General features: G+C 54.4%; 4 protein-coding genes across 10 annotated transcripts; all 4 read left to right on the forward strand.

Moving 5' to 3' along the window:
* The first annotated feature begins 65 nt into the window (after nucleotides 1-65).
* On the forward strand, nucleotides 66-5,082 carry LOC107323763 (disintegrin and metalloproteinase domain-containing protein 32-like). Of its 2 annotated transcripts, XM_085510536.1 has the most exons (20): nucleotides 66-166; nucleotides 252-316; nucleotides 486-547; nucleotides 735-813; nucleotides 894-970; nucleotides 1,037-1,193; nucleotides 1,460-1,525; nucleotides 1,748-1,819; nucleotides 1,913-2,079; nucleotides 2,179-2,260; nucleotides 2,357-2,493; nucleotides 2,711-2,897; nucleotides 3,123-3,212; nucleotides 3,379-3,577; nucleotides 3,720-3,828; nucleotides 4,018-4,201; nucleotides 4,344-4,424; nucleotides 4,547-4,664; nucleotides 4,743-4,890; nucleotides 4,970-5,082. In XM_085510536.1, exons 1-20 carry the CDS (start codon nucleotides 121-123, stop codon nucleotides 5,061-5,063), a joined length of 2,220 nt encoding a protein of 739 aa, XP_085366662.1. In that variant the 5' UTR covers nucleotides 66-120; the 3' UTR covers nucleotides 5,064-5,082. The 2 variants fall into 2 exon arrangements, 1 of the variants encoding a protein (XP_085366662.1); XR_014932372.1 differs by lacking the exon at nucleotides 4,970-5,082 and having other exon boundaries at nucleotides 3,379-3,615.
* Nucleotides 5,083-5,112: 30 nt separating this feature from the next.
* Nucleotides 5,113-11,740, forward strand: LOC146759140 (disintegrin and metalloproteinase domain-containing protein 32-like). 3 transcript variants are annotated; one of them, XM_015883148.3, is made up of 20 exons: nucleotides 5,113-5,212; nucleotides 5,843-5,907; nucleotides 6,132-6,193; nucleotides 6,423-6,498; nucleotides 6,735-6,811; nucleotides 6,884-7,076; nucleotides 7,199-7,255; nucleotides 7,397-7,468; nucleotides 7,721-7,887; nucleotides 7,972-8,053; nucleotides 8,136-8,272; nucleotides 8,951-9,131; nucleotides 9,257-9,346; nucleotides 9,507-9,705; nucleotides 9,835-9,943; nucleotides 10,073-10,256; nucleotides 10,427-10,507; nucleotides 10,765-10,885; nucleotides 10,976-11,120; nucleotides 11,593-11,740. In XM_015883148.3, exons 1-20 carry the CDS (start codon nucleotides 5,167-5,169, stop codon nucleotides 11,723-11,725), a joined length of 2,277 nt encoding a protein of 758 aa, XP_015738634.2. In that variant the 5' UTR covers nucleotides 5,113-5,166; the 3' UTR covers nucleotides 11,726-11,740. The 3 variants fall into 3 exon arrangements, 2 of the variants coding, with proteins under 2 accessions (XP_015738634.2, XP_085366657.1); XR_014932371.1 differs by lacking the exon at nucleotides 5,113-5,212 and having other exon boundaries at nucleotides 5,483-5,907; nucleotides 9,835-9,966; XM_085510531.1 differs by lacking the exon at nucleotides 5,113-5,212 and having other exon boundaries at nucleotides 5,541-5,907.
* On the forward strand, nucleotides 11,593-16,602 carry LOC107323764 (disintegrin and metalloproteinase domain-containing protein 32-like). Of its 3 annotated transcripts, none has more exons than XM_015883150.3 (18): nucleotides 11,593-11,888; nucleotides 11,980-12,058; nucleotides 12,393-12,469; nucleotides 12,566-12,740; nucleotides 12,893-12,958; nucleotides 13,182-13,253; nucleotides 13,366-13,532; nucleotides 13,628-13,709; nucleotides 13,878-14,014; nucleotides 14,100-14,280; nucleotides 14,416-14,505; nucleotides 14,641-14,839; nucleotides 14,951-15,056; nucleotides 15,317-15,500; nucleotides 15,702-15,782; nucleotides 15,909-15,993; nucleotides 16,074-16,218; nucleotides 16,348-16,602. In XM_015883150.3, the coding sequence occupies exons 1-18, from the start codon at nucleotides 11,758-11,760 to the stop codon at nucleotides 16,445-16,447; spliced, it is 2,157 nt and encodes a 718-aa protein (XP_015738636.2). In that variant the 5' UTR covers nucleotides 11,593-11,757; the 3' UTR covers nucleotides 16,448-16,602. The 3 variants fall into 3 exon arrangements, with proteins under 3 accessions (XP_015738636.2, XP_015738638.2, XP_015738637.2); XM_015883152.3 differs by having other exon boundaries at nucleotides 11,597-11,888; nucleotides 12,358-12,469; XM_015883151.2 differs by lacking the exon at nucleotides 11,593-11,888 and having other exon boundaries at nucleotides 12,355-12,469.
* Nucleotides 16,603-16,994: 392 nt separating this feature from the next.
* Nucleotides 16,995-23,021, forward strand: IDO2 (indoleamine 2,3-dioxygenase 2). 2 transcript variants are annotated; one of them, XM_015883069.3, is made up of 10 exons: nucleotides 16,995-17,361; nucleotides 18,101-18,196; nucleotides 18,606-18,725; nucleotides 18,809-18,927; nucleotides 19,215-19,229; nucleotides 19,735-19,834; nucleotides 19,928-20,045; nucleotides 20,245-20,296; nucleotides 21,238-21,386; nucleotides 22,387-23,021. In XM_015883069.3, the coding sequence occupies exons 1-10, from the start codon at nucleotides 17,266-17,268 to the stop codon at nucleotides 22,734-22,736; spliced, it is 1,215 nt and encodes a 404-aa protein (XP_015738555.2). In that variant the 5' UTR covers nucleotides 16,995-17,265; the 3' UTR covers nucleotides 22,737-23,021. The 2 variants fall into 2 exon arrangements, with proteins under 2 accessions (XP_015738555.2, XP_085366664.1); XM_085510538.1 differs by lacking the exon at nucleotides 18,101-18,196 and having other exon boundaries at nucleotides 17,199-17,361.
* The last annotated feature ends 3,690 nt before the right edge of the window (nucleotides 23,022-26,711 follow it).

Below are 26,711 nucleotides of genomic sequence, written 5' to 3' on the forward strand. Positions count from 1 at the left end.
TCCTCTGCTGCTTTCTCAGGGCTGTGTGTGGACCAGCTCCATGGGGCTGTTGCTATGGGGCTGTTCTGTTGGGGTTGTTACTGGTGGAGCTCTGCTGCTGGTTGTTAAGCAGGCAGCAACATGGGGCTGTGCTTTGTGCTGGGGGCTGCACTGCTGGCTGTGCTGTGTGAGTCACCCAATGCACCTGCAGAGCCCTGGGGCCCTATGGGGGCTGCTGGCTGTGTGATGCTCTTCTGCTTCTCCCTCCTCAGGTCCACGAGCATTGGCACAAATCACAACCCCGCTGCAGCTGCCCCCAAATGAGACAGGACTGTCGGTACTCACAGTGTTCCTTTCCTACCTGTGCATGGGTGGGTGGGCACAGTGGTTGTGGGTGGGTGATGGTGGGTGTGGGGCTCTGCTTACCCCTCAAGGAGTGTCTTTGCTCTCTGATCCAGCTGTTCTGCCCATAATTCTCCCTTTTCTCTGCTTTCCTGCACTCCAAGGATACCCTGTCCTACGTCCTTGCAGTGGAGGGGAAGCCATACACCATCCACCTCAAGAAGCAGTGAGTTGGACCTGCCCTGCTGTTCTGGCACGGGGCAATTCCCACCTGCAGGCACCGAAGCTGTTGCCCCACTGGGATGGAAGGGGTGGGGGGTGCTTGTGGCTGTGGCCCCAATGGCAGCAGTTTGGGATCTGGAGGGAGTGTGGGATAATGCTTCAGTGTTAGACTTAACGCTCTTCTTCTGCAGTCTCTTTATACCTGATGATTTTAGGATTTACATGTCAGATGAGACAGGATCCTCAGTGTCTGATTCAAGCTATATCAAGGTAAGTTTGGGTTACTATTATTTGGTGACCTGCATTTGAGACTCCCCAGTGCAGAAGGGGTTCCCTCTGCTTTGCCATAGGGCGACTGCTACTACCACGGCTCCATCGAGGGCGTCCCTGGTTCAGCAGTGACACTCAGCATCTGTGCAGGGCTCAGGTATGGGCACAGCCCTGCTCGGGTAAGGGGTACCGGGCACTGCCAATGGCACCTTGTTCTCTGCAGGGGTCTGCTGCAGTTCCACAATGTCAGCTATGGGATCGAGCCGCTGGGCTCCTCACCCACATTTGAGCACTTAGTGTATCGGATGAACAGTGAGAATGCAGCAGGGTCCCTGTTCACTCAGAACCACTCCAGAGCAGCAGGATGGGGGCTGCAGGAGGTGAGTGTGGGGCTCTGCCTTTTGGGGCTGTGCCTTTTGGGGCTGTGCCTTTTGGGACTCTGCCTGGGCAGCCCAGATGGGCAGTGATGGCAATGTCTTACAATGAGCTGTCATACGGTCATTATGTTCCTGCCTCATCTAACAAATGAGGAGCTGCTGAGCTGGAGCAGCTCTGTACATGATTGATATCTACGTAGCACAGCAGAGCTCAGGGACACAGTTCCTAGGTTGCAGGAATACAGAGCATCCAGCTGTTCTCTTTTCAGCCACCATTGGTTGCAGTACAGTTGCCCAAGTACATTGAGGTGCATGTAGTTCTGGACAAGGCTCTGGTAAGTCAGCAGCATCCATTTTCTCTTTGTGTTTGCTTGATTGTGCTATTTCTAACTTCCACTAATTCATGGGGTTGTATTTGTGCTGTGGGTTCTGCAGGAAGAGTAAGATGGATGTTGGTAGCACACATTAATGTGATGGATACAGGGAACATTTTAATGCCGTTTGTGCTGTCACAAAGCCATGCCTTGCCCACTTTCATGCCCTGTGTTGTTTTTCAGTACAACTATTTGGGCTCAGATCAACGTGCTGTGACACAGAAGATGGTCCAGGTTTTCAATCTGGTGAACAAGGTAAGTTTAACAGAGGTGCAGCTTCTCAGGCTGACACAAAGGTTTAACTGCTCCAAAACCGAGGTGTGAGCAGCTGCTTCTGCTGTATTTTAGATCTTTAAACCCCTAAATATGACCGTGGTGCTGTCCTCCCTGGAGCTCTGGGTGCAGCAGAACAAAATTCCAACAGATGGAGCAGCAGATGAGCTTTTGCAGCAATTCCTGCAGTGGAAGCAGTTGCACCTGGCTCTGCAGCCACACGACGTGGCCTGTCTGTTTGTGTAAGACCAAAGCACTGCAATAACTGGAGACATGCAAAACTCAGCCCCCAGCTACAGGGCAACATGGGGAGGGCTGTGCAAAGAGCTGCTGTGTTCCAGGTACCAGGACCAGGCTGACTTTGCAATTGCAACCTCTCCGAGCACGCTGTGCCGCAATGATGCATCTGGAGCTGTGGCTGTGGTATGGGGCTGTGGTATGGGGATGTGTTATGGGGATGTGGTGAGTGGGGGGATATGGCCAGGCTGTGCTACAGCCAACATCACTGCTCTCCTGCAGCTACAGCCTGCTGTAACACTGGAGTCGTTCTCCGTCCTCCTGGCGCAGCTGGTTGGGCGCAGTCTGGGGATGGGATTCGATGACAACCGGGGCTGCCACTGCCCCACACACACCTGTGTCATGGAGTCGGCAGCACTGTGAGTGCCTGGGGGTCTCTGGGTTACAGATACCCCCAGCAGAGGGCTCTGCTGCAGGTGTGCTGGTGGTGGTGCAGGGATGCCTGCTTGGGAAGGAAGGATAAATACAGGTTTGCTATTGCAAAGCAAAACTTCACTTCTGAAAGTAAGAAATTCCCCAATGCTGCCCAATCCCCAGCAGTGGCGGTGCCGGCACAAGGCTCGTCCTTTCTTTCAGACACATCAGTGGGACAAAGGCCTTCAGCAGCTGCAGCACAGCAGACCTGGAGCAGTTCGTGCGGCGTAACGCAGGGCGCTGCCTCCTGCACAGCCCCCCATTGCGGGGGTCCTCCCCGCACAGTACACCCCACTGCGGTAACGGCGTGGTGGAGCGCGGCGAGCAGTGCGACTGCGGCAGCGCCGAGGTGGGCAATGCAGCATCTCCATACAGAGCGGTGTGTTTGGGGCTGTGAGAACGGCAGTGTGGGGCTGCAATCGGATCCTGGCATCGGTCTGATGGCAGCTTTGTGCGCTCTGGGTGCAGCAGATTTGCATTGTGGGGGTGAAAAGGGGAGAACATCCAATGCTGAGAAGTTCTGGGGAGGGGGGGGGAAATAAGGTGGTATAATGAGGTTCAGCTGTGTCCCCAGGCATGCTCAAAGGATACATGCTGTGCTAGAGGATGTGTGCTTAAGCCAGGAGCGCAGTGTTCCTCTGGGTCGTGTTGTAAAACATGTCAGGTAAGGCTCTGATGGAGACAAACTGCTGCTGTGCAGTTGAGGTGGTTCCTGGGCTGGGCATTTCCAGCTCAGCTCCCTAAAAGTCTGGAGGGGAGTTTCTGGGGGAGGCTGCTGGGGGTGCTCAGTGTTCTGAAGCCATGGGCTGCACTTTGTGTTCCCCCCCCAGTTCAAAGCTCCCAACACTCTGTGCCGTCCCGCTGCTGACACACAGTGTGATCTGCCCGAGTTCTGCAGCGGCTCCTCTGCCTCCTGCCCCGCTGATGTCTACGTGCAGGACGGGCACAGCTGTGAGCACAACACTGGCTACTGCTATCATGGGCACTGCCAGTCTGCTGATCTGCAGTGCCAGCAGCTCTACGGGAGAGGTAGAAGCACCTGGCACAGCACTGGGGACAGTGGGATGGTGGGTGGTGGCAGCAACGAGGATCTGTGTTCTGCTGTGTGCAGACTGAGGAATTAGGAAGCTGTTGGAGACTGTTATAACCAACATTACTGGCCAACATGCAGGTTCTAGGAGCGCTTCTGTGGCGTGCTACGAGGAACTGAACAGCCAGAGGGACAGATTTGGGCACTGCGGGTACCACCCACGGCGCATCTACAAGGCCTGTTCATGGAGGTAGGCAGCCAGGGAAGGGTTGGCTTTAACTCGGGCTGTGCAGAGCAGGCAAGCATCAATACTGCAGCTGTGTTAAGCAATGAACACGGTGGTGTGTGTTCTCCTTGCCCCTCTCCACGCTGCGTGGCTGAATGATGCTGAGGCCTCACCATGCAGTGAATGTCCATCCTAATCAGGCTGATGTTACAGGAACCTTCGCTGTGGCAAACTGATCTGCTCGTACCCGTCCAGCTACCCGCTGGAGACAGAGACTGCTGCAGTTGTTTATGCCCGGGTGCGTGAGCAGCTGTGTGTATCCCTGGATTTCCTGAATGCACCAATAACGCAGGATCCTCTGCTGGTCCCACCAGGCACAAAATGCGGCTCCGGGATGGTAGGGAAACATTTTATGTAAGAAATAAGCCCTAAACACAAAGAAGGCTTCGGAAATACCTGCTCCTTTGCAGCAGTGGTATATTTCATACTGATAAATGCTGTAAATATTCACTACCATTCCTGGCGCTGTGATGTTCCAGCTGTGCATAAACAGCACGTGCTTCCCCCGCTCCGTGCTGGGCTCCGACTGCAGCAGTGAAACCCATTGCCACGGACACGGAGTGAGTGGGGGGCTGCGATTTGTCGGGTGGATTCTCTGCCCGCAGCGCACATCGGGGGGCGGCTCCGGGCGGAGCTGAGCCTGACCTGAAGGCCTTCAGCCCCCCGTATTATCCCCCTTTAGGTTTGCAATAACCGCCAACACTGCCACTGCAACCCGGGATGGAGACCGCCCGACTGCCTGCAGCGCGGATCGCGCCTCGGGGGCAGCATAGACAGCGGCGTGCAGCTCCCGCAGCGCAGTGAGTGCGGGGCGGGGTGGGCGCTGCGGAGCTGCCCTTCGCCCCCCGCCCGGTTCCAGCCGCTCTCTCTTGTCTCAGTGTCCCCCCAGCGTCGGACGGAGCGGAACGGGGCACAGAATATTGCGCTGTTGGCCTCCTGCGTGCTGCTGCCCGCCGTGCCTTTGGTTGTGCTGCTGCTGCTGCTGCGCCGGGAGCTGCGGATCCGTCGGCTCCGGAGAGGAAAGCGGTGAGGGTGATGCGGTGCGGGGCGGAGCGGAGCCGCTCCGTGAGCTCACATCCACCGCTCCATCCATCTCCTCCCGCAGCATCGCCGAGGAGCGCAGCGAGAAAGCGGAGGAGGAGCAACAGGAGGAGGATGAAGCCGAGGGGAAGGCGGCGGAGCGCGGAGGGAGCGAATAAAGCGTTGGGAGCACCGCGAGGCAGCGCCTCTGTGCTGGGGATGAGGAGGGGAGGGGGCACGGAGGGGCCGTTACGGTGGGACCGTTATCGGGGGGCTCGCAGTATGGGGCTGCTGCTGGCGCTGCTCCTGGAGATGCTGGTTACGCTGCGTGAGTCCGGCCCTGAGCTGTACTGGGATGGGAGGGTGGGGGTCCCGGTTTGGATCCCACCCGCCGGCTGCTCAATGGGCAGCGGGGTGAGGATTTGGGGCTCTGGAAGGGGGAGCCCCTTGGAAAGGCCCCGTGCTGGTTGGGTTCTCTCTGAGCTCTGCTATAAGGGGCTGAGCTGCTCGGGTAGATCAGTGAGCACGAGTTGTGCTGCTGTGCCCAATGTGGGGAGTTCGGTGCCGTCGGTTCGGGGACAGTAACATTACAGAACCATGACAATCAGGCAGCGTGGGGCAGCTCTGCTCTCCTCCTGAAGCAGATGTTTGTGTACAACAAACTGTGTGAGTGTGGGCTCTGTGAGCCCTGCTGTGCTCTATAGGAGGTTGGGTTGGATGAGCTGACCTGGAGCCTCCCCTCGTGCTCCCATTGCTTAGCGTTCCTATTGCTGGGCTCAGGTCCAGCAGTGGTACATGGACTCTGGTTTAAACTTCACAAGAGGCTTCAAGGCAGAGGCTGAAGGTCTGCAGGCACAACCCATGCAAAGCTCCTTTCATGCTGTGCATGGACCCAATTGCGGCTCACAGATGCTCCCAGGAGGTGCTGTTCATCACCAAATGCACTTTGTTTCTTTAGATTCACAAGTGCCTCTGCACATCACGATTCCTCAGAAGGTACCTTCAAACACAACTGGAGACACGGTACTGAAGTGATCAAATCATTCTGTGTGTGTGTGAGTGGAGGTACCAGTGCAGGGATGCAGTGTGCAGCCCTTACAGTGTGAGTGGTGATGGTGCAGCTCTGGGAAGTGATGCTGAGCTGTGTGCAGTGGGTTTGGCAGCATCTTCTGAGCTCCTGTACCTTCTCTCTGTGTTTTGTTTCCTGACCCTAATTCTCATTTGCTCTGCTTTTCTGCACGTTCAAGGACACGCTGTCCTACATCCTTGAAGTGGAAGGGCGGCCGTACACCATTCACCTCAAGCAGCAGTGAGTTCATTCCATCCTGTTTTGGTCATTCCATTCTGCTGCCACCATCCCATGGCTGTGCTGGGGGTGCTCATGCCTGCAACTCAAATGGAAGCAGTTTGGGGTCTGCAGGGTCTGTGGGCTCCATCTGTGTGCAGTGTGGCTGTAGCAGTTGGTTTGAGCTGGGGAAATCCCAGACAAGCTTTTCTTTGGATGTTCTCAGAGAGCTTTTGCTGCATTTCTGTTCCAGATTCTTTTTATCCGCCAACTTCAGCATTTACACATACAATGAGACAAAGTTGCGCTCTGATTCACCCTCTATCAAGGTAATCTCAGTTAGCTTCTCTCTGCTGGCAGTTTGCAGGGTGGCCTTCCTGCCCAGTGCTCTCAGAGGTGTCTCTCGTTATTACAGGAGAGCAGTTTCTCTTCTTCCTCCACCTTTTTGCATCCTAAACCAGGCAGGAGGTGCTGGGCTGGAACAAAGAGCTGTCAATGCAAATACACAACAGCCATTGTTGGGAAGGTTTGGGAATTACTGAGGGTTCCCTTTGCTTTGCTATAGGCTGATTGCTACTACCATGGCTACATCGAGGGCGTTCCTGGCTCAGCAGTGACCCTCAGCACTTGCACAGGGCTCAGGTATGGGGCACAGTGCTGCTGTGCTCAGTGCTGCCCAGCGCTGCCCACAGACTGACCCTGTGCCTTCCACAGGGGCCTGCTGCAGTTCCACAATGCCAGCTATGGGATCGAGCCGCTGGGCTCCTCACCCACCTTCCAGCATGTGGTTTATCCCGTGGGCAGTGGGGTTGAAGTTGGGGCTCTGCTCCCACACAGCCACCTCGAGGGCAGCAGGGATGCACTGGCAGCTGACAGCAGCTCTGACACAGCACAACCAGCTCCAAAAGTGAGTGCTATCACAGGCTGACCCAGCACCAGCATCCCTGGGTCTGTCAGAGGTCAGCACTCATTGCATCTCAATTACGTGGGTAGATTAATTAACAACAATGATCTTTTTTTCTCGTCCAGCTAATGTCAAGGCACCACAGACAGGTGTTGCTCCACGTCATTCTGGATAGGAACATGGTAAGGCTTGTGCAGCCAACTCCAGGCTCTGGTTGCCCTCTGCAGAGCTTTGCTGTGGTCTCACATTGCTCTGCACCCACCCCATGGCCATCAGCCCATCACGGGTTGCTCTGATAGCCACAGTGCATCCCTGTGTTTCAGTACAAGCACCTGGGGGACAACCAACACATTGTGTCACAGAGAGTGGTTCACCTCATCGGCTTCGTTGACAGAGTGAGTTTCCCCTGTGCTTTGTGAGCTGCAGCGGCAGTTCTGCTGTTTGGGTTCAGCCACACAGCTCAGTGCTGCTCCGGTTTGTGTCATGTTTGCTTTCAACCTTTGCCTTCTCAATCCGTGCTGTGCTGGAATTACTCGGTGCCGTATTGTCCTATAAGCAAATGTTCCACTGAGGGGCGGTGGTGCTCCGTGCGCAGAACAGGCTCATTCCTGCACGACAAGAGTCCATCTCTCTCATTGCTCTTCCAGATGTTCAATTCCATAAACGTGACCGTGACATTGTCCTCCATGGACATCTGGAGGTCCACAAACAAAATTAAGACCACAGGAGCTGGAGAAACGGTGCTGCTGAACTTCTTGGATTGGAAGAAGAGCAGCACTCTGCTGCGTCCCTATGAAGTGCCCTATCTGCTAATGTAAGAAAGCCACCACCAAAGAGCAGTGATTTGCTGAACCTTTGTGCTTTGGAACATTGGGTGTTGCACAGAATTGTGTTCCAGGTACCGGGACCAGGCTGACTTTGTGGGCGCAACCGCTCCGGGCGAGCTGTGCCGCAGTGATGCAACCGGCGCTGTGGCCATGGTATGGGCTGTGTTATGGGGATGTGGTGAGTGGGGGGATGTGGCCAGGCTGTGCCACAGCCAACAGCACTGCTCTCCTGCAGCTGCAACACTCCGTGACCCTGGAGTCATTCTCTGTCCTCCTGGCACAGCTAATGGGGCGCAGTCTGGGGATGAGATTTGATGACAACCGGGACTGCCACTGCCCCACATACACCTGTGTCATGGAGTCAGCAGCACTGTGAGTGCCTGGGGGTCCCTGGGTTACAGGGTTCTGCTGCAGATGTGATGGTGGTGGTGCAGGGATACCTGCTTGGGAAGGATAAAGCCTTCCTTGGGCCCCTCACTGCAAGAAAGACATGGAGGCCCTGAAGTGTGTTCAAAGCTTTTGAGGGGTCTGGAGCACAGGGCTTATGAGGAGCAGCTGAGGGAGCTGGGATTGTTCAGTCGGGAGAAAAGGAGGTTCAGGGGAGACCTTATTGCTCTCTATAACTACCTGAAGGGATGCTGTTGTGAGCTGGGGGTCAGCCTCTTCTCTCATGTAACTGGTGATAGGACCAGAAAGAATGGCTTCAAGCTGCACCAAGGGAGGTTCAGGCTGGATGTTAGGAAATACTGCTGCTCTGAAAGAGTGGTCAGGCAGAGGAATGGGCTGCCCAGGGAGGTGGTGGAGTCACTGATGCTGGAGATGTTCAAGGAACATTTGGACGCTGTGTTGAGGGACGTGGTTTAGTGAGAACTATTGGTGATGGGTGGGTGGTTGGACTGGATGATCTTGTAGGTCTTTTCCAACCTTGGTGATTCTGTGTGTGAAAGCAATACCTTTTCTTTCCAAAATCAAGGTGTTCCTGAATGCTGCTCAGTGCCACAGCAGTGGCGGTAATGGCACACAACTGCTGAGGTCCACCTTTTCTTTCAGGCACAGGAGTGGGGCAAAGACCTTCAGCAGCTGCAGTGCTGCAGACCTGGAGCAGTTCCTGCAGCAAAACCCAAACTGCCCCTTCCTCAGGGCCCTGTGGGTGCACCCCAACCCCAAAGTTGCCATCTGCGGTAATGGGGTGGTGGAGCACAGCGAGCAGTGTGACTGTGGCGGTGATGTGGTGAGTGGGGTGTTGGAGGCTGCAGAGCTGGGATCCCTGCCCTGCTCCCTGCCCTAAAGCAGGATGGGGCCAGGAATCCTCCTGCAGTGGGGAGCAGGCAGCAAAAGTTGGTAGTGTGCTTGCAGGTGTGTGCCAAGGATGCTTGCTGCACTAGGCAGTGCAAGCTGAAGCCAGGCTCCATGTGTTCCTTGGGACTGTGCTGTGAGAAGTGTCAGGTGAGATGTGTGTGTCCCTGCTGGGAGGTAAGGAAAGCATCACACTGAACATGGCAGAGTTAAATGCCGGATGGGAGCTCAGCCCCACACCTGAGGGGTGGCTGGGATCGGTGTGTGGTGCCCACGGAGCTGCAGTGAGCACTTTGTGTTCCCCCCCCAGTTCAAAGCTCCCAACACTCTGTGCCGTCCCGCTGCTGACACACAGTGTGATCTGCCCGAGTTCTGCAACGGCTCCTCTGCCTCCTGCCCCACTGATGTCTACGTGCAGGACGGGCACAGCTGTGAGCACGACACTGGCTACTGCTATCATGGGCGCTGCCAGTCTGCTGAGCTGCAGTGCCGGCGGATCTACGGGAGAGGTAGAAGCACTTGGCGCATTGCTTTTGGGGTCAGGGCAAGGGAATGGGTCCCTGTAATCATAAGAACTGACATATACCAAAAGCAGCACATCTGTGTGACCCTCTGTTCTATTGCTTCCAAACTTCCAGGTGCAAAAAATGCCCCTTTGGCGTGTTATGAAGAAATCAACAGCCATCAGGACAGGTTTGGGCACTGCAGTAATCACCAGCTGAATGGATACCAGCCCTGCTCCTGGCTGTAGGTGTAACCCAGCATCTTTGGTTGGTGCTTCCCTTTACTTCCGAAGCAACACGTAAACCCTGCTGTGCTGTAGCTGTGTTCTGCACGCTGACTTTCCTTCCTTTGCTGTACTATTGAATTCTTTAGGAACCTGGGCTGTGGAAAGCTCGTCTGCACGTACCCAAACCGAGTTCCCTTCACCAGATTCAAGGGTTCCATCATTTATGCTCAAGTGCAAGAACATCTCTGCGTGTCTTTTGATGGAATGTACTCACCCTCTGAGGAAGATCCTCTCCTGGTTAAGGATGGAACGAAATGTGGTGATGGAAAGGTGAGAAATGTTTCCCAAGTGTGGAAATGATGCATCATTATCACAAGTGTAACAGCTTTGGAAATGGCTGCTATTTTGCAGCGTATTTTAGAGGTGGTCTCTGTCTTCCTTGATGAAGGAAGATAGAAATGTGCCCAGCAGGGTTTTTTTTCTTCCTATTCTACTTGCAGGTTTGTATGAATGGCACGTGCCAGCCACACTCCATTCTGAACTATGACTGCAATGTGCAGAAGAAATGCAGTGGGCACGGGGTAAGTGACAGCAGTGCTGCTGGGCAGGTGGTGCTGTGCTGCTCAGTGCTGAAGAGGTTATTTCCAGGTGTTGAGACTTGGCCAAACCTGGAGGTCCTCATCCTCCAGAATCACCATTCAGCAGTGTGGGAGAAACTGAGACTTCTTAGTGTTCTAAGAGCAAAATCAAATGGGATGAGGGAACGTGGAGTATTTGCTCATCTAGATGAGCAGAAAACTGGAAGCAGAGAGTTTTCTATCCACTCTGGCATTTGCAGGTGTGCAATAACAAGAAGAACTGCCACTGCCACCCAGGCTGGAGCCCACCCTACTGCAGGGTAAAGGGATCTGCGGTGGGTGGCAGCACTGACAGCGGGCAGTGGCGGCGGGACATCAACAGTGAGTGCACACAGCAGAGCCCCGAGCAGCCCCAGGGCTCTCAGCGTTGCCTGGCGCTGACCTGGGGCTGCGGTGTGGTTCTGTCCCCAGGCCTTGCCCCAGAGAATACAATAAAAAATGTGCTGCTGCTGAGCTTCTGCCTCCTCATCCCCATCCTCATCTGCATCATCATCCTGATCATGAAGTGGAACCAGCTGATGCGGCGCTGTGCCGGGAGTGAGGCGGCATCTTATGCGTGAGTTAACATTGAGTGGTTCCTGAAGGGGGTGAGAGGTGGGCAGGGATCAGTGATAGCTCCTGGAAAACTGCTGAGATCCAGAGGACATAATCCATGACACCCCTCTGGCTGTTTGTATAAAAGGCCAGCAGGAAAATGCTGGTTCTTGGGGAAACTATAGAAGAGGAAAAGTAAGATGCAGGAGGAGCTGCAGGTATCACAACTGGAAAGCAACGCATCTGTCCTGCTGTGGAGGAGAAGAGTGAGAGAGACAACATGAGAGAGCAGGGCCAGGACATGGCAAGCATCTCTGATGCTCCTCGGGGCGTTACCATGTGCTCCATGATAGTGTCCCCAACCAAAAGCAATGGGACACCACATTTTGGGAATAGAGATGTGACGGGCTCCTGTCCGGCTGGGGAGGGGGGGGGGTGAGAGCAGGGACCGGGCTGTGCTCAGCCCCGCACTGAGCCCCGCTTTGTCCCCGCAGCTCCACAGAATACGATACCAGCAGCTTCAGGAGCAACTTGAGCGTCTGTAGCAGACAGAGCAGCGGTTCGGGGATGGAGCCGGAGCCGGAGCGACGCTCGAGGCAGAGCGCGGGTGAATTGCGCGAGCAATAAAGACGTTGAAGCAACCGGCGGCCGTTGGGGCGATGCGGGCGGCTCTGGGGCTGGCGGTGCTGCTTGCGGTGCTGCGGGGAGGAGCGGCCCAGGGGCGGCCCCGCGCCCGAACCGTCACCATCCCCATCGCGGGCCGACCCCACACCGTGCGGCTGCGGCAGCAGTAAGTGGGGGCGGCGGCGGCGAGAGGGGGCGGCTCCGACGGGGAGCGGAGCGGAGCGGAACAGCGGAGGGTCCGTTTGTTCTGTGCGCAGAGTGTTTCTGCCTGAGAAGCTCCGGATTTACACCGACGGCAGCGGCGGGGACACGCAGTACGAACTCGCGCGTCTGGAGGTAACGCTGCGCCCGACGGCTCCGGGTAGGGCTGGAGGGGACGCCCGGAGCGGCAGAGGTGCAGCTTCTCTTCTGCAAGGACACTCCTTGCGGCTCTTGCTCTCCTTGGGATGCTGTTCCATCCCCCGATGCGCTGCGGCCGCTCTGGGGGCGGTGAGGAACAGAGGGGAGGGGAGGACACCAAAAGCCGTCGGTTCGGTGCTCGGTTTATTCTACGGGGATGGGATGGGGCCACAGGCGGTAGCGCTCAGCTCTGGTGCCCGGTGCTGCCCTGCTCCCTGCTGCTCTCCACACAGCAGGCACCGCGCTGATGGTGCGGCTTCACTGCTTCCAGCGCGACTGCTTCTACGTGGGCTACGTGGAGGGTTTCCCAGAGTCACTCGTGGCACTCAGCACCTGCTCCGGGCTCAGGTGAGCTGCTCGCCCTGCTGTGACAGCAGGAGAACAGGCACGGGATCCGGCGGTGCTGCAGCAGAGCCATTCCTGCCCTGTGCTTTCACCCTGCAGTGGGGTCCTGAAGTTCGCCAACGCCAGCTATGGGATCAGGCCGCTGGAGGCTGCGGCTGGGTATCAGCACCTCGTTTATCAGATGGAGGGGGAGAACGTGGACACGCAGCTGCTGGAAGGAAGCAGCTCCTTGGCCTGGGCTGCAGAGGTGTCCCTGCAGCCGTGGGATGGAGCAGTGAGTACAGCTTGGGCTGCAGTGGTGCCACAGACCTGGAAGATCTCCAGCTCTGCAGCTGGATGTTGTTTGTTCAGTACCTCAAATGCTGACCCTCTTCATGTGTCTATGGGGATTTTTGTTGCTGTTTAATTTGTTCTGTTTCTCTCAAGGTGATGGAAGCTGTTCCCAGGTCCCGTTGGCATCTGGAGATGCACGTCATCCTGGACAAAGCTCTGGTAAGTCTTCATCTTCTCCATCATAAATTGTTTTTCCTAGGAAAAACCTTCACGGAACATCAGGGCTTGGAAGGCCTCATGAGGTGGGAAGCAGCTCCCTTGGGTGTGGAAAATGACATGCAATAGCAGGGACTGCAGCAGAAGAGCTGCCCAGGGTGTGGGCAATGCATGGTGCAGTCCCTGCATGGGACACTCGTGTGCTCTGCAATCTGTCATCTTTCAGTACGACCACCTGGGAGCAGACAAACACGTGGTGACCACAAAGATGGTGCAGCTTTTCAGCTACGTGAACAGCGTGAGTGCTTTCAGTTGGGTGGGGGAAAGTGCTGCATTGGGATGGAAAAGGCCCTGAACCAAAAGTGAGTGGGGAGCTAAGGGGTCCCGACCAGCTCTCTGCCTCTTCCCAGATCTTCACTCGCCTCAACCTGACCGTAGTGCTGAGTTCTCTGGAGCTCTGGACAGAAATGAACAAGATCCCGACCACAGGAGGTGCAGAAGAATTACTACAGAGATTTCTGCAGTGGAAAAACACACATCATAGACGGCAGCTGAAGGACGTAACATTCCTGTTTGTGTAAGGAGGGGGTGGCTGGAGTGGGAATGGCAGGAATAGGGGTGTCAGTGTGGTGCAGAGCAGCACATGTAGGGCTCATTCTGTGCTGTCCTCAGCTACAGGGATCAGTCCCATCCCATAGGAGCATCCTCTGCAAGGAAGCTGTGTCCCAAGGACCATGCTGGAGCAGTGGCTTTGGTATGGAGCTGTCTGTCCATGTGGGTAGCTCTGTGCCTGGGTGCAGCATTGGGCTGTGCCCACCTGGAGGGCAAGGGCTGCTGGCAGCAGGGATTGCTCTGCTGGGTGCTGAGCTGTGGTGTGGGGGGGTAGGGCTGGCAGCACCCCACAGCTGCAGTGCCCTCTCAGTACCCACATGGCACAACGCTGGAGGTGTTCTCGTTGGCTGTGGCTCAGCTGTTGGGACTCAGCCTGGGGATGGACTATGATGACCCTGGGAGCTGTGGCTGTGCAGGAGCCACCTGCATCATGCAGAGCAATGCAGTGTAAGTGCAGTGCAAGGCTCCTGTCCTTCTGCTGATGGGAAGAGCCATGGAGCCCCAGCACACAGACCTCACCCTCTGCTTACAGGCACTCAGCTGGCACCAAAGCCTTCAGCAACTGCAGCATAAGAGACTTTGAGCGTTTTCTCACCTCTGGAGAAGGGCACTGCTTCCTGAACAGGCCGTCTGCGGATGTGTCCTACAAAAGTCCTGTGTGTGGCAACAAACTGGTGGAGATGGGAGAGGCCTGTGACTGTGGGTTACCAGAGGTGGGTGGTGAGCCCTGGTGGGAGCCCAGGGCTGTGCCTGAGGAAGAGCCATGCCAGGAACCCTTGGAGCTGTGTTCCTGTTTCCCTATGGGAGCAGCATGAGCTCTCCTGACTGTCCGTGCTCATTGCTTCCAGGAGTGCCGGGATGATCCGTGCTGCACTGAGGGCTGCAAATTAAGAACGGGTGTGCAGTGCCTGTCAGGACCATGCTGCTACAGGTGCAGGGTGAGCCGTGCTGCAGTGGTGTTGCATTGCTTGTTTGCAAGACCCATGTGCAGAGAGCATCATAACAGGACTCTGTGCTGCTGTTTGTGAGTGTGTGCTGTGCAAAGCTCCTCTCGTTCTGTCTTTTTCCACCAGTTTAGGAAAAAAGGCACCTTGTGCAGATCTCGCTCTAATAATGAATGCGAGCTGGAGGAATATTGCAATGGCACCTCTGGGGAGTGTACACCCAACCTGTGGGTCATGGACGGGCATCCCTGCAAGCAGAACACTGCCTACTGCTATAAGGGGAAGTGCCTGTCTCCTGACATTCAGTGCCAGGAGATCTTTGGCAAAGGTGAGGCAGCTTAATGCTGGGGGAGACAAGAATCAAAAGCACGTGGAGCCAGTGGTGATGCACAGCAGCGAGGCTTTCTGACAGTCCCTAAGTGATGGTGTGTGTTTGCAGATGCCAAAAACGCACCCTGGGCTTGCTATGAGGAAGTCAATGGCCAAAGGGACAGAATGGGGCACTGTGGCTCTGATAAGAGTGGTTACCACAGCTGTGCCTGGAGGTGAGGGCTGTGGAAGGTAGGCTACCTACCTACCCAAACCCAAACCCAAACCCAAACCCTAACCCTAACCCTAACCCTAACCCTAACCCTAACCCTAACCCTAACCCTAACCCTAACCCTAACCCTAGCCCTAACCTATTTAGGATAGGTAGGTAGGTAGCCATTCTCCTATGGCTGTGCTCAGCCCTCCCATGTCAGACATGGAGAGGAGTGGAAGGGTGAGGGTGGTTTGCAAAGCACTGTGCTCTCCATGCCTGCAGTGATCTCCGCTGTGGGAAGCTGGTCTGTGAGTACCCAGGCACTGTGCCCTTCACCAAGGAGAGGGCTGCGGTGGTTTACGTGCGGGTGAAGAACGTGGTGTGTGTCACACTGGACTACATGCAGCCTCTCACGGAGAAGGACCCCATGCTGGTGAGGGATGGCAGCGCTTGTGATGACCATAAGGTGAGCAGTGCTGGGGTGAAAAGGAGGAGCTGCTGGAAGCATTTCTGCAGCAGCGGAGCCCCAGGGGCAGTGGCTTTTCTATTGGTTGTATCCCAAACAAGTTGACCTTGATACGTGGACAGTATGAATGCCACTGAATGGAGTGAAGCAGGAGGTAGGTGTTGGTGTCCATCGTGTGCTGACTGTGTGTCTGTGCTTTAGGTCTGCTTGAAACAGAAGTGTGTGCCTGCTTCGGTCTTGAACTACAGTTGTGACGTAATGGAAAAATGCCACAATCACGGTGTAAGTGACAGTGCTACATGCCCTTGGTTCTGAGATCACTGCAACTCTCCCAGGTTGCAGCTCGCAAAAGTGAGGATGCGTTCATGGTCAGCTGATAGAAATCATTTCTCTTCCTCTGTCATGCAGGTGTGTAACAACAGAGGGAGCTGCCATTGTGACCTTGGCTGGAAGGCCCCGTTTTGCCAGGAGAAAGTAGAGGGAGAGAGTGGTGGTGAGCAGGGAGGGCTGTGAGTGCAGGGGGGGCTGCTCCAGGGTGCTGCTGTTCCCCTCTGAAGGAGTCATCCCTTGCAGCCATCTGGAAGAAGAGCTCACTGAAGACATCGGAGATTCTCATCTGGTGTCTCAGTGTGCCCCTCTACATTGGGTTCGTCTTCGTGGTAATAAACATAAACGAGCTGAGGCAGTGTCTGTCCAGAGAGAAGCCACAAGAAGAGGAGTGAGCCTGCAACCCTCCATGGGGTGTGGGTGGCAGGAGAGGCAGAGCTCATCCTTGCCATCCACATAGGGAGGGGAAGGCAGTGCTGTTTGGCACTTACAGGAACCCCCTTCTGTTCCCATGCTGTAGGTCTGAGGAAAGCACTGATGAGGAAAAGATCTCTGATGAGGAAAAGATCACAGATGAGGAAAAGATCGCTGATGAGGAAAAGATCACAGTGGATGCATAGCAGCAGAGCTGGAAAGGCCTTTAAAGGATATTGCCAAATTCATGGGTGTTTGCAGCAGCATGGAGCCCTGGTCTGGAGGCTGGAGGGACATTGAAAGGCTGTGTCCTTTGTATTGTGTCCTTGTTTGTGCTGTTCAATAAAAGTTATTTCTGGTGCCTGAGGTCTGTCATCCCTGCAGGGCAGGGCTGGGAGCAGGGCAGGGTGTAGGTGCTCCCTCCATGTATTACTTCTGCTCTCATCCCCCCCACCCCACCTGGAGCTGTTGCCATGGGGAGATCATGCCATTCACTAATGCACATTTAATCCATCATTACAGCCTTGTGCTTTGACAGTGGGAATTTAATGACAGCTCAACTTGTGTTCAGCCATTAACAAGTTAGCTGGAAATGAAGATTAATCTTCAACTGACATGAAATGTGACTCTGGGAGCTTTGCTCCCTGCCATGCAGCACTTACTGCATGGCAGCAGCTTCAGCTGTGCCTCCCCTTCATTTACCTTGGCTGCACTGAGGCTGTTATGAGCACTTAAATCAGCAAACCTAGAGCTGAGGACTCGGTGCACACACCATTCTCACAGGGACAGCACTGTGGGGAAGACAATATTGGGGTGCCATGCTTGAGCTTATCCCCATGTCCCCATACTGAGGGCACAGCTCGCAGCCCCCACCCCAAACCCGCTGCAGGGGCTGGAGCTCAGCGTTTGCTTATCAGCAACCTTTAGTCATGTTTGCTCAGCCCCTCCAGCCACAGGCACCCCCCAGGACAAGGTTCGGGGCTGGGACACGGTGCTGGCTCAGCACAGAGCAGGGCAGCACAGGATGGAGGCTGGGGACGAGGAGGAGAGCCCACAGCCCACTGCAATGGGCCGCTTCCAGCTCTCCGAGGAGTACGGCTTCCTTCTGCCCAACCCTCTGGTAGGACACGGCCGTGCGTGCTAAAGAGAGTGGCAGATATTGGGGTTGGTGAGCGTTGTGCTGGTTGGGTTGCCTCTTAGCAGTGCTTTACAGTAGTTGATAGAACAACGAGGAATGCATGCGAGGCTTTGGCTTCGGCAGATTCATAGGACAAATGATTATGCTGGCTGCAGCAAATGGCACAGGGGAGAGGAGCAGGAGCTTTGCAATACAGATAGTGGCTGTGGATTTACAGTGTTCTCCACGAGGACGAGGAGGGAATTTAGATGGCAGATCTCCCATCCTACAAGCTGTGCCATTTGTCACTGGGCGCATTTTACAGTGGGAGCTCTCAGGGACGGGCAGACAGTTGTTTATCGGCCATTAGTTCACAATCACACAGGCTGCTATTACAAGTGGAGGAACCAGACACGAGCCATTAGTTGCAATTTGAGGGCTGGAAGGGTGCTCCTGTCCCTTGCCACAGAACCTTCTCCCATGCAGCAGAGCACTGCCCTGTGCACACCCAGCACTGCCACTGTGCTCCCTTTCCCTGACCTGCAGCTACTTTGCACTGCAGCCAGTATGAAGCAGCTGTGTCCAGGTGTAGACTTGCAATAACCAAAGTCTTTGCCCAGGGCTGTGCTTATCTCCCAGCCCTGAGTAGGATCAAGCACCCAGCCTCAGAATGGATCTGTGTATATCTAGCTGGTCCCCAGCGTGTAATGTGCTGACACCCTCCCTCCTGCCATCTCCCCAGACAGAGCTGCCACCTTCCTACAGCCCTTGGATGGACATTGCCCATGAGCTGCCCCAGCTGATCGCCAGCCACCAGCTCCGTGCACGCATCCACCAGGTACATGTCACTGCATCTGGCTTTGGAGTGCTCTCACACTTCAATCTGACACAGCTGGGACTGCAAAGGTCAATGCAAAGCTAAGCCAATAATGCTCTGACTGGGTCAGGTTTGCACCAGTCACTTCTGGGCCTGCAAAGCAAAGCCTTAACTTGGCACAGAGCTAAATCATTGCACAACTGCTGAGGTACCTCATGGTGCAGGGCAGTGAGCTCCCAAGGGTTACCAGGACTCATCACATGCAACCCAACCAGTTCCATCCATGGCAAACCCTGAAGGGATGGGAAGGAAAGAACGGATAATCCATAGGGAGAGCACAGGGCTGGGATGCAAAAGGCAAGGTGCCAGGAGGGCCCTGCTGGGCTGAGAGCATGCAGGTCACATGTGCTCATGAGGGTCTCTCTGTCAGATGCCACAGCTGAACACTCAACAGCTCCAAGGACGTGAGGAGCTGCACCTGGCCCACCTGGTGCTCAGCTTCCTCACCATGGGCTACGTCTGGCAGGAGGGCGAGAAAGGCACCGTGAAGGTAACATCAGCTCCTGCTCTGGGGGGTCACAGCCATCCTGCAGGGCTGATGCCAAAGCCCTGTGCTGTGCTCTGTGCCCCCAGATGCTGCCCCGTAACCTGGCCGTTCCCTTCTGGGAGGTGTCACAGGCCCTGGGGTTGCCCCCCATCCTCACCCATGCAGATTTCGTCTTGGCCAACTGGAGGAGGAAGAATCCCAGCGGGTAACCAGGCGAGCGCGGCTCCTGTCCAGCACAGAGCTCCCACCCCATCCAGAGCCATTTGAAGCCACCACAGCCTGGGGCTGACCCATGGCTTAGGGCCAGGGAAGGGTTCTGCCCCATGGCACACATGTGGGAGCTATTGGCCAAGGGCAGGAACCTCCCTATGGTGCACAACCTCCCTATGGTGCACCACAGCCCATTGCTAGAACAGTTTATAACATCACTTTATCTCTCTGCTTCTCCCCCTTTTCATGTGCATTTGCTGTCGATGTTCAAAATGCCTCCAGGCCTCTGGAAATTGAGTAAGTATTTAAGATGCTTATTTATTCTCTAACAGCGTTAGTTTTGTTTGAATTGGCGTAGTGCTCCCACACTGCTGGGTTAAACCTCTCTCTCCCAGTACACGACAGAAACAGTTCAGTCCTTGGTGCACAGACATACCACTGTAATAGCAGCAAAGCACCATGGCAGAACAGCTGCTGCTCCAGCCTTTGCAGGGCAGTGTTGCCAGGGAAGGGTTTAGATCCCTGTAGAGGCAGAGCAGAGCACATCCTTGCTTACCTGTGCTTGAGGAGTGGGACATTTTGCACCTGGAAGGTTTTTCCCCAAGGACTGAGCTATGCTCTGACCCAGCACTGGGGCAGGCAGCTGCATGCTGAGTCCTGTGTGCAGATCCTCCAAACCACTCGCTTGTTTATGGGATGCAGCAGTGCAAGTTGCTGCAGCAGAGCTCAGCCTCTGAGCACAGTGGTGTCAGGGCTGGGGACACGCAGGGACACAGGGAAACAACTGCTGGCCACCCTGCAGGAACCTGGAGCCTATTATATCATTGCCTGGGGGAGAGAGCCTGCGTGGATTCATCCTCGTCACACTCCTGGTGGAGAAGGCAGCTGTGCCTGGCATCAAGGTATGGTGCTACAAGACCCACAGCCGCCTGACCCCACAGGTATCCAAGACACATCTCAGCCCATCACTTCATGCTCTTCTCCACTCCTTGCAGGCCACCATTCAGGCTATTCATGCCCTCCAGCACCATGATGATGAGCTCCTGCACCGAGCCCTGCAGGGGCTGTCAGCAGCCATTGGAGCCATGGACAAGGCCCTGCAGCAGATGCATGGTACTAGGAATGGGAGCACGGTAACAGCAGCCTGCACACTCAGGGCTCATGAGAAGCATAGTGTGAATGCACTGTGCCTGGCCCTTACAGTACCGCAGCAAGCCCTGCTCTGATGGCAGAGTGGGGTCCCATTGGAAGTATTGTTGCAGGCAGCATCACCTGCAATTTCCCCACAGTAACTGGTCTAATTTCCACCTAGATTACGTGGATCCAGCAGTATTTTACACCGTGATCAGGATCTTCCTCTCAGGGTAAGCAGGGAGTATTTCCCTTCACCCACATTACCTGGTCAGGGCAGCAGAGCTCAGCACTGTGCTGTCCCTCAGCTCCCTGCAGGGCTGCCAGCACCACAATCTGCTTTGCTTTTGGCCTTCTCAGAAGCTTTCTATTTTTATTTCTGCTCGGCATATCTCAGCATTCCTAAGTCAAAAGGCTCCATGCATCCTGATGATGTTTCTTTTCTTTCTTTATCCGAGCTGACCTTGTCTTGATGGTCATCAGCCTGGAAAAACATGGCTTTGAATTCCCTTCTGCTTATAAGAACTTCCCACTAGTAAAGGTTACTATAAATACATCCCCGGGAGAACTAAAAATATTAAGGCATTCAATAATGAATCTATTTTCTCTGCAATTTGAGCAAAAATCTGCTCCTGCAGTCAAACAGCTCCAGCAGCCAACACTGAAAGCTCCATGAAACGGTGCATTCTTCAGAAGGTCAGGAGATATTTTTGTGCCAGGCACATTACGGCTCTGAAATTATAACTCCTCTTTCTATTTGTAGGAGAGCATTTATCCATTTTTGCACAAGCTGGGTGACATGGCTGTGAGTTAATGGTGTACGGGGGTGGGGGGGAGGCACAGCCCAGTTCTCAGCCTTGCTGTGGATGAGCATCTTTCAAGAGAGGGAGGAAATCACATTCTGGGCTTGTTCTCTGTTGAAATAAAGGCAGTGGATGAGGATGCAGCCCCAGGGCTCATAGCAACACACACCATGATGGTTCTCTCCCCACATCATGACCTTGCAGTGCACCTTGATGTGCTGTTTATTCCCAAATTTATCTTGCATTTGAGGACAGCTTTCAGGGCACAGTGATGCATGGCTGGGGGCAGGAGGGCAGCACTCCATCTACCAGCCCAAGGTCACTCCCTGCAGCCCAGCACCAGCCGTGCTGACCTGCCCTTGTCTGTTCAGCTGGCGGGACAACGCAGCCATGCCCCACGGGCTGCTTTATGAGGGCATCTCCGAGCAGCCCATGGCGTTCTCAGGAGGCAGCGCAGCACAGAGCTCCGTGCTCCACACCTTTGATGAGCTCCTGGGGATTCAACACAGCCAGGAGAGCAGTAAGTCCAACACTTCTCCCTTTTATCCCATCAGACCCTGCACAGAACCAACCCACTGCATTGCCCATAGCGCTGTGCCCATTGCGCCTACAGCAGGTACAGCAGCCCACCTCACCCTCCAAAATCCTTCTGTTGCCTCTGGCTGTCCGCAGTACATTACATGAGGAAGTCCATAAACCAGGCTCTGGCACACTTCTGTGCTGCTATAAATTCCCAGAGGAACAGACTTTGTTTTTTGCATGTCAGCTCTTTGCTGAGGTTATATATGGGTACAGAGCTGAGGAGCGGAGCACGCCAGCACCCTGCCAGTAACTGAGTTCATCCATTCACATCACTCTGCCCAAGACAGAAAATGTTTATCAGAAATTAGCAAAGCCAGCCTAATAGCAAATAATATATAAATGCCGAGAGCAAAGGCTAAAACCTGCCTTTTAGGGTTAAAGCCAACACTAATGAAGCGCTGACCTAATATGGGTTTGCTTCTCAATTAATTTAATGCACTTGGGAAGAGCTGAGGAGAGGAGGCTGTGCAGGGAGACCTTGCTGGTACTGAACAGCAGAACTCAGTGCCAGGGCTGGATGGGAACAGCCAGCAGGAGACTGGTTTGGGGGTTTTAGGGTACCCCACAGACCCTGCAGCATGGCATTGATTTGGGGCTCAGCCCCTGCTTGCTCCTGTGCTCAGGGACCCAAAGGGAGAAACCTTTTCCATAAGGCACTCAGGAGAGGGAAGAGGGGGCAAGAGCAGTGCCAGCAAATGCCAACTGGGAACTGCTTGGAGAGCATTTGCATTGGATTGTGGACCAGGACCTATCCTTCCGCATCTCCTCTTCCACTGGATTTACATCACACCAACTCCTTCATGTTCTCCAGTGGTTTAGCATTAACTTTTCTTTCCAAGAGTGTAGGCAGGCCTTCCAAGGGCAAACCAATCTAATATTTCCACCTAAAGAAATGCCACCTTCTCATTTCTCCCAATGTCTCTGTTGATGTTCTGCAGCTGCGTTCCTGCACAGGATGAGGGACTACATGCCCCCTCCCCACCGTGCCTTCATCAGAGACATCAGCCTGGCCCCCTCCCTGCGGCAGCACATCCTCAGCTCTGCAGACCTGCGGCTCCACGAGGCGTTTAACCACTGCATCACAGCACTGGCTGACTTCAGGTCCCACCACATCGCTATCGTCACCAAGTACATCACTGTGGCGAAGTCCAAGGCAGGGCAGGAGGAGGCTGGTTCCATTGGCAAGCCACCAGCTGCGTTGGAGGCCAAGGGGACTGGAGGGTCCCACATCTTTGTCTTCCTGAAGAGCGTCAGGGACAGCACCAGAGAGGGGCTGATCAGTGCCTGATGCCTGGCATGGTGCTTGCTGCACCTGCCTGCTTGTGCAGGTCTCAGCTCATCCTTCTGGCCCCACAGCATCCCTGCCTGCCCTCCAGGGTTTCATTATTCCCTGCTGCATTGAATACAAGCCTGCCCGAGGGAGGAGAGCGCTGCCATCCATCACCCCAAAGCACACAAGGAGCACCATCCCAAGGCATCAGCAGGCTTGTGCCACCCGATGGCCTCTGAGACACTGGGACCAGGGCTCTGCTGCAGGAATAGCACAGCCTAATAAAGCTGCAGCTCCTAGGAATGAACCGTGCTGCTGGGCTCTTTACAGGGGCAGTTCCAAGGTGCTCATCTGCCCTAGAACTCCCCAGAAATCCAAGCATGCTCTCTCCCGGCTGAGAGCCCGCTGTCATCACGAGGTGGCAGCAGAAAGCTGCTTTTTATCCCTGTGCTATGCAGCTGCCTGGGTGCGAGCTGCCAACAGCATCACCGGTAGCCCAGGAAAGGTGGGGGGTGGGAAGAAAGCAGATAAAACAAAACATTAGTTTGCACTTTGGGAGTGCTGATTGCACGAGCAGATTGCAGGACAGCACTTCCCACGGTAACCTAAAGCTTTTGACACCCAGACCTGGCATCTGTTGGGCACAGACCCTCCTGCCTGCACAGCAGTGGAGCACAGCATTGCAGTACTGGGACAAGGCACCATTCTGAACCCAGCACCCACAGGTCCCACATCCTGCAGCTGCAGGTCACCAGGAGTGAGATACAGTGATTCCTATGGCCCTTTCCAATCCAGGATACTCCATGGATCTCTAGTGCCTGGGCTGGAAACAGCAAGCTGTCAAGTCTACAAACAGGGCTCTGATTGCCTTGCATTTCATTATTACTTCTGTGTCAGGCAGTTTTGCTTACTGCAATGCCTGCTTCCAGGCTGAGTAATAGGCAGGGATCCTAAACAGACATTGCAGCCACAGCCGGACCACAATTACTCACAGGGTGTCTGCTGGCAGGCACTGACTGCCTTGTCACTGCAATGCTCCAACCACCCAGAGCCAGCTGAGATGGGGAGAGCAGAATGGGCCCCCTGGGGCTGCAGCCCTGTATGTCTGCAAGGCTTCTTAGCTACATTCTTCACCCCTTCCCCAACCCAGGCTATGGGATGAGGACACAGAGCCACCTCAGTGCCAAGATGGCTGGGAAAGCTTTTCCTACAATGCCTGCTGTTCAACTGTCCTGGTTTCATTAAGTACCCCCAGATTCCCCAGCATCCCAGGGAAAATCAGGCCATGCACATCCATGTTTTGTCTGCCTGGTTCTGCTGGCACAGCCACCACAGACAGATTTCACACCCAATCAGTGTCTCAGTGCAAAAATAGCGCTGGCAATGCCACTTCTCCTGCACTATCAGAAGAAAGTCAAGGTCCTTGGAAATGAGGTTTCAGTCCCATAAGGGCAACAAAAAGCTCAGCACATGGTAGCTTGAATTGTTAAAGCTCCTTGCTAAATTTTATTTGGTGCCCTCTTTTGAAAGGCGGTCTTAAAACTGGGGCTTAGGAGAAAATATCTTCAGTAAACAACCTATAGGAGTATGGCAGTGCCTCTAAATCTTTATCTGGCAGCCCTCATTCCACTCCATCTTCATTCCTGAATAGCTGCAGCATATTTTATACAGGAGATATTTCATTCTGATGATTGTCTTGGGCTATTACATTTCAGACCATTTCAGGCAAACAGCAAACTAGAGGGGGGGAAAAAGTCACTCTAAATGCAAAATATAGTGAGGGCTCTCACAGTGAAATGGGCCAGGGGGGGCAGAGGGGACATGGGACCCCCACTGCATGACCCACGGCTCTGCCAATACTGCTTGGGGATGAGAAAAGGTAGAGGCAACTCATAGCTTTCTCAGGTGAACCGAGGAAGGGCCCATTTAACACTATAATACGATGGAAAGCAAAGCAGTAACAGCAGAGTGACAAAGCCTTCAGCTGCAGTAGATGAGGACAACCCCAAATGCAGCAGCCATGGGTGAAGAACTGAGCTGCTTACCTTCAGAAGGCTACAGGCAGGCCAGGATCTCCAGTGAGAAACCCCCACCTCCACTGCCAGCCTTTGAATGAAGGCTGCCAAGGGGTGGCTCCTTGCTCCAGCCCTTCTGGTCACTCAGGTACATTGCTTACACTTGAGCTCCTCTGAGTTGGCCTTGCCTTCCCACCAGGTGCTCCGTCACTGACTTAGCATTGCCACTCCAGCACTCACCTGCAGTTTATGTGTGAGAGCAGCACAGTGACAATGCTGGCACTGATCACATCTGCTCTGTACAGTGGGTGCGTGTGGATCCTGCAATGCTCAGCCTTTCCTCCTTGCTCCTGGCAGCTGGGACGGCTGCCGTGCCAAAGCTTTGATTCCTCTCTGTTTCCAAACCGTTGCTGTCTACTATTGATCACAAGGCACAGACATCTGAGGCCTCAGGTGCATTACTACGGGAAACAGGCTGCATTTCAATAATTCAGTGGGCTCTGTGCCTAAAGACGTCGCAATGCATTTGAAAGCAGCGCAGCACTTCACACTGTTGTACAAGAGCATAGGAAATGTGGGTGAGAGAAGCACGGTGCACTGGCACAGGATGTTGCTGTTTGTTGGGCTGCACTCAGCTTCATGCCAGCTCCTGTATCCCCCCATGGCTCGGGGAGTTCCTGCCGGGCAGCTGATGCAAGCCCAGCATAGGAGCTTGCCATAGAGCTTGGCCACAATCACTGCAGTGGCTTCACACCCAAATGAGTGCTGCCCACACAGCAATCTGCCTTATCAGTACAAACAGAGGTGCTGCACGTAATTCCATTGTGAGTCTGCAGCACAGGAGCCACCCAGCACCATGGTTCAGCACAACACAGCACAACATGGCATAGTAACACAGCACAGCTTGGCACAGCACAGCATGGCATGGCACAGGATGGCATAGCAGCATGGCACAGCACAGGATGGTGCAGCATGGGATGGCAAAGCACAGCACAGAATAGCAGCACAGCATAACATAGTTCAGCACAGCATGGCACAGTATAATATGGCACAGAACAGCATGGCACAGCACAGCACAGCTCCAGGTGTTTCCCAGCTTTCATAAAACATGTGAAAGAGCCCCTGTGCTCCCTACCCTTCAGTAGCCACAACCAGCCCGGCTCCATGGCACATAGAGCCCAGGGTTGTGTCTCTTGCTGCAGCTTTTGTCCCTGTGAACATTTGAAATCGAACAAGAATATAAACATTTGGATTCCAGACACTTCTCAGCCCTCGCCTTATTTATCATACTTGGCTCTGCTCCTGGAGTCAGGGCCAGAAGAGGCTCCGAACATTTTGAGTTATTTAATATGCTGCACGTAGATCAATCTTGCTCTCCCCTCCAGCCACAGGTTTCCCTTTGTGGTTTGCTGCACAGTTATTATGTCCATCAATATCTAAGTAATTAAAACCCACCATTACACAGGTCCTGGCTGTCTTATGAGCTATAAAACATTTCATGGTCAACTTTCCTTAAGTGCCCAGGAGGTCTGTAGCACCATCGCAGATTCCCTTGGCTGCTGCTATTATTCTGAAGGTCCCATGTACAACTGCTCTGCTGGAAAAGCAGTGAGTCCATCCACCTCCTGCTGCTGCCCCTGCACCACAGTCACCCTGTGATTTGTGCCAGAGGGGACAAACTGAGAGACACGTTAGGGTTAGGGTTTAGGGTTAGGGTTAGGGTTAGGGTTAGGATTAGGGTTTAGGGTTAGGGTTAGGGTTAGGGTTAAGGTTAGGGTTTATATGTAGGGTTTGAGTTTGGGTTCGGGGAGGGTTAGGGTTTGGGCTAGGGTTAGGGTTAGGGTTAAGGTTATGGTTAGGGTTAGGGTTGGGTTAGGGTTAGGGTTAAGGCTATGGTTATGGTTAGGGTTAGGGTTAAGATTAGGGTTAGGGTTAGGGTTTGGGTTTGGGTAGGGTTAGGGTTCAGGCTAGGGTTAGG

Source organism: Coturnix japonica, chromosome 10 (genome assembly GCF_054131305.1).
Source record: "Coturnix japonica strain WE chromosome 10, WE-NBRP24, whole genome shotgun sequence".
In the NCBI taxonomy this organism is placed as follows: Eukaryota; Metazoa; Chordata; class Aves; order Galliformes; family Phasianidae; genus Coturnix; species Coturnix japonica.